General features: G+C 39.3%; 1 protein-coding gene across 2 annotated transcripts in view; it reads left to right on the forward strand.

Moving 5' to 3' along the window:
- Positions 1-1,820, forward strand: part of GABRG2 (gamma-aminobutyric acid type A receptor subunit gamma2) — a 61,930-nt gene extending 60,110 nt beyond the window's left edge. For both annotated transcript variants that reach the window (XM_033139816.1, XM_033139817.1), the window contains one exon: positions 753-1,820. In XM_033139816.1, the coding sequence (XP_032995707.1) occupies positions 753-1,028 (276 nt within the window). In that variant the 3' untranslated portion in view covers positions 1,029-1,820. The remainder of the gene's footprint in view (positions 1-752) is intronic.
- The last annotated feature ends 4,180 nt before the right edge of the window (positions 1,821-6,000 follow it).

Consider the following 6,000-nt stretch of genomic DNA (forward strand, 5'->3'; position numbering starts at 1 on the left):
TTCTGACTCCAGCCTTAATTTTAACAATCCACTCTTTTCGATCACTTGTGTACCAGCTGCTGTTTCATGCAGTATGTTCACCAAAGGATCAAAAGAGTTTGTCAGTAAAACATGATTCAAGTGATTCTATATGTACAGCTGCTGTATACTGTGTTGACATTATGAAGCTTTTAGTCAATGGACCATTGTTAATCCAGAGCTGCATGTTGTCAGAAATGCTTCATAGCAGAGATCATTATAGAGCCCTACCTAACCTATATTCAAGTAATTCTTATGTGGAATCCTCTTCCCCTTAACCAGTTTAAGTTACCCAGCCATGCAGGAACATAAAGCATTATTTTTCAAGAATTCTGCATTTAAATTATCTCTCTCTCTCACACACACACCCCACTTAATAGTGATGTGGTGTGGGGGAGGAAGAAGTGTGATTGCCTTCTTATATGAAGCAGTCACTTAACAAACAAATCTCAGCACTTTTTAATCTGCATTCCTATTTGGAGTTAAACCCTACCAAACCGATGCTGTTAAGTAAAATGGGAATTTAAAGAGTAAACGTTGAATTGTTGCTTTGAGAAAGTTCCAGATTAAAGGGTCATCATTGTAACATCTTAAACATCATGGCTCCCTCATTCTGCCATTATGTAGAGCAACCGATTTTGATGGACCAAATGTTAGTTGAAACAGAACGTTATAGCAACGAGCAAATCACTCATTCTCTCTTCTGCCCCTTCTTGCTGCTTCGTTTGTCCTAGGCACCTACAATCGACATCCGCCCCAGGTCAGCTACTATCCAAATGAACAATGCCACACACCTCCAAGAACGGGACGAAGAATATGGATATGAATGTCTCGATGGCAAGGACTGCGCAAGTTTCTTCTGCTGCTTCGAGGATTGCCGAACGGGAGCCTGGCGGCATGGAAGAATACACATCCGCATTGCCAAAATGGACTCATACGCCCGTATATTTTTCCCAACTGCATTCTGTTTGTTTAATCTGGTCTACTGGGTGTCCTACCTTTACCTTTAAACAATTAGAAAAGAAATTGGGCGATAAGAGCCTTACTCCTGGAATTTATTCGAGAGATGGGTAACCTGTATAAATCCAAGCTGACGCCACGCTCTAATGGCTGTAGTGCACTTAAGGGGAATTTCAACGTACTCTTGGGCTTTCCTGCAGGTAGAATCATCCCATTCTCTTCAGCACCTGGGAATACTCTACGCGTGCTCCTTTATGCACACAGAGCATTCCCTGACATGTGCAGGAGGTGGGTCAGCCCTGGGTCACTTAGAAATCCATTGCGCAACATGGAACTCTGAACTTCTAAAGTGGTCTGAATTCTTTAGTACCATAGCCCAGTAAATATCATATCATATATTGTCTAAGGCTACCATGGAATTGTTGTAGTTTGAATGCTATCAGTCAACATTTTAAGAAATTCAATAAGCAAAAAACAAACAAGTATCACATACGATACCAATGAATCTGAGAGGCACTGTAGGGAGAGGACCCACAGACCATTAGATTTTGGGCATTATGCAGTGGCAGCAGTTGAAAGCTAAAAATACCATTGAGTTTGTGAGCATTCACTATAAATATGTGATATCTTTGTCCTCTGTGGGCTTTTCCTTTTGGAAGAGTCATCTCTCACTTCGGATTGATGTAACTAGTCTAGGGGAAAATAGCTTTTCTTTACATCCAAATAAAAATAGAACTTTTGGGTGACCTCCCTAAAAGCACATGTACAAATGTTGTAAATATTTCAATACCTTGTAGTACTTGGGTCTAGTGCATGGAGAATTTTTTTTTTTGGGGGGGGGGTGGGTCAAAATAAATGGAGCGAAGATACCATATACAATATTGTATTTTATTTCATATCCCAGGCTTTGCTGTTATAGCAGAAAAAACATGGATTAAAATCATCCTTTTCTTTCCTGGCAGAAATGCCTTCTCCCTCATGCATGGAAGATTTGAACAGACAGCACTTTCTGTGAGAAGTTAGACAAGCCTTAAGACGTTGATCCATAGACAGAGCACATCAGTAAGACCAATATAAATAATACCTTAGTCTATAGATTAGCTCCAGGTGTTTGCTGCTGTTTTATTCCTCATTTCTCCATAGCAACTGAAACTACAATTATTATGTACTACAAGACTGGCTGCGATATTCTGAAGCATTTGTTTGCAGTCAACTGATCATTCCCTACTCTGAATGCCGATCATTTGCACCTAGAATATTTTGCTGAGATGCATGATCCATATGATTAAACCAGAGCCAAATATAGCTCTTGCTATATTTGCTTTTTCACAAATGCAGCAAACATTTGTTTTCCAAGCAGATGTTGGGACATTTTCATTTTTGCCAGTACATAGTCCCACTGTTCACCATGGATTTTTGTGGGGTCAGTGATATTCCTCCACCCCAGTTGGTTGATGATGATATAGAGTATATCCATAGCTAAAACATAATTTAGAGGTAAATGAACAGCAAAAACACAAAAGTGGTGATGGGGGCAGTGAGAGAGAGACCAAGAGAGAAGGTGTCTTTGTTAATAAACCATATATGTGTAGCACATGTGTATTCAAATAACAACCAAACCCACATGGGTCAATCTTGAAATTCATTCAGCAGTAGCTAATGGTTTTAAAACACCTGTACAATGGTCAATTATGCAACGTTAAGCACATGTAAATATAACCAACTTTTTTTTATTGTCACAAACTGAAAACACCAGTTCATATCAAATAGGTTTGCAACTGGGAATGAGGAATTATATATATAATATATATATATATATATATATTATCATTGCAGAATTAATGATAACCAATACAGAGACCTAAGGACAATTTTCCAATGTCTGTATAGTTTTGGAAATAAACATGTATAGAAAGCTATAACTAACTCCTGATCATCAATTGCTCCTTGTCTAATGTGTTTTAAAGAAGGAAATGCACATACCCATAGTTTTTTTTTCCAATAAAATGGCTGCACTCAACCTCACAGTAGTTTTTAGTTCCTGACTTCATTAAAAGTGTTTTAGTGTGTGAGAGAGAGCAATGGTGTTTCTGAATTCAAAGTACTTGTAAAAAGCTACATTTTTTAGTTAGGCAACTCCCCCATGAAGTTATGTATATCCACTTTTGTTCAGCACATACCAAAACTTATGCATGCAAAATTGCCATTTAATTCACAGCAGAGCTCATTAGGTACAGGAGTGTTTGTGAGACGTCATTGCCTAGTGGAGGTTCACAGTGAAAACAGAGTGCTTGTCATAACAGCTAGTGTCTGTAAGGGAAATATGGAAGCACCTAGCCAAGTTATGAAGGGAATGAGTGTGAAGGGACTTCAGTATGTGGTTTTACACTATCTCCATCACACACCACTATTTACTTATGGTTGATGGTTTCATTCGGAGCATCACAGCCACTGAAGATAGAGCACTAGCTAAGGTGTCCATTTAATATCATATATGGCATACAAATGCAATTGCATTGTCATTCCTCTCTCTCCTATGTTTCGTTGAATCTCTTGTGCTCTCCCTCCCTCAGAAGATTTTCAGACTTTTTTTTTCAAAGCAACAGTGCTTCTTGGAAACCTAACACTGATTTTTTAACAAGATCAGTAATACTGGACAGCTTCCCTAAGAGAAATGATCAAATCTTCCCCTGCAATGAAATGGCAATGTCATATCCTAGACTGCATTCTCAGTTTGTGAAAGGCAACAGTAGAACCCAACAGATTTTGCCATTTCCTCAAGGTACCCAAGAGTGCTCCCTCAGAGTCTTCTGTGCAATGCACAGAAGTTTAATGGCCAACTCACATTGGTGCTGGCATATCAAGAGGAAGAGCTCACTGAAGATCAGAAGTTTGATGGGCAGCAAACCAATGGGAAACTTGGAAAGGTGAATTTCCACCATTACATTTCAGCTCCTCCATTGGAGGGAAGGAAATGTTTGGAACTAGCCATACCAGCAAGTCGCAAACAGTGACTTCCCAAATGCATCCACATCCTTTCAATCAAACACAAGAAGCACTACAAATCACATTTCAGTCAATTTAAAAAGGAATCTGCAACACTTGCCTTCCTAACAATATTTCCCTTTAACTACATAATCCAGGTGCATTTGTGAGTATGGTGCAGTACTTTCTTTGATAACTCCCTCCTGGAAAGAATCTGACTGTGATACATCTCATTACTGGCCAACACACATTCATCAAGTTTCCTGTTGCATTTATGTAATATACATATAATATACAATATGCATATACAATTATATGAAGGGGAAAAGCCAGTCCCCTTCCACTGAATTTCTAAAACCTGCAAGACTCTTAGATTAACTTAACATCCATGATAATTTTGTTATTTAAAAAATATATGTGTTACAACTATGATTAGTCACAAATGGGTTCACACCAATTTGTTGAATGGGATGTAACACAACAGCAATCTTCACATTTAGAAAGAGAGAAAGATCCTCTCAAGGCGTTACCATGTCTGTGGTGTCAACAAGTTGCAACACTTACATGTTCTCTATTTACAACAACAAAATTTGGAACAGGGAACCATCAAGGAACCAAGAACTATCATGAAGATCTGGAAAATGTAGCTGTATAATCAGAAAATGTTGCAAGTTTCAGAAAATCCAAGGCAAGGTCAAAGGAGGGCAAATGAGTGAAAGAGAAGTAATGTGTGTGTAGAACAGTCAAAAGCATGGATTATGGAATAACTGAGTCCACAGCATTTGGAGACAGATTCTTTTTTGTCATCTTGAGTTCCAGAGCCTTTTGAATGTGCCTAGCCCAACAGAAATTGCCACTCAGAGAAGATTCCAGTGGATGTTATTAATGTGACAGAAGGCTGAACCTAGACTGCGTTCCTTCAAGACACCCAGCAGAACTGACCATAATCTGTAGAGGCAACCAGCATTAAATATTCCACTTCTCCAGTGGTTCACCTGGATTTCAGACGCCTTTCCTCTGAGACATCCCCTGTTATTGGAAACCCCAGTGCTCAAATCTGGAACTTTAATGTGCTTTTTCCTGCTGACAAGTATGATCTATTATGTGTCAGATCAATTATCCCTATAGCTCATTCTATCAAAACTTGTAGGCAGCTGTTTCTAAGACTTCCCAGCACACCCATTGGCCCTTCATATCATGACTGAATATGGATCTTCCTACATGCAAAGCATGCTCCCTACCACTCCAGATTCAATTTTCTTTCTTGCCTCTAGTACAGCTCCACTTGGGCTGAAAGTAGGTTATTTGTTATTTGTAGACAAAGTACAAGGTATGGTTATGATCCCACACTTTTGCAGAGCTCCTGCTGTTCTTTTGTTCCTGCTGCTGCACACAGCCTGCTCTCTAACTCTGTGCAGAAAATAATCTAGGGAGGATGAACAATCTAGGAGAAAATGGACTTTCTGGCCTTGCTTATGGTCTTTGCACATTGATCTGACCTTCTGTACAGAGGGTACTTCTACAAATGCATGCATGTTCTACCCTCCATTATTTCAAGAGACTGCATAGAGAGTGCTGATATGAGTTCCACCTACAGGTATATAGATGTAGGCTACGTGCAGAGGTTTGAATAAATGTGTGGCACAGGGCAAATGGGCATCATGACAATTCATCTATGTGTGTTCCTAGATTGTATAGGGGCTTCTGGATTTTCATTGTCATACATAGCTCAGTTGGTAGAGCAAGGGACTTTTAATATCAAAGCCATGGGTTTGAGACCCACATTGGGCAAAAGATTCCTGCATTGCATGGTGTTGCACCAGATGATCCTCATGACCCCTTCCAACTCTCGAATTCTATGACCCTATGCTTTGAAGGATGATAATTTCATTTAGTCCACATTATAAAGTGGTCCACACTAATTTTCCATTCATGGACTTACCGGTAAGTGTGGATTAGAACACAGCTAACAATGGGACTGTTAAAACTGCCATGCAGTTTTGGTTAAAAAGTGAATGCAAGTGTGCATATTGTACA

The sequence above is a fragment of the Lacerta agilis genome, chromosome 2 (genome assembly GCF_009819535.1).
Source record: "Lacerta agilis isolate rLacAgi1 chromosome 2, rLacAgi1.pri, whole genome shotgun sequence".
Classification (NCBI taxonomy): domain Eukaryota; kingdom Metazoa; phylum Chordata; class Lepidosauria; order Squamata; family Lacertidae; genus Lacerta; species Lacerta agilis.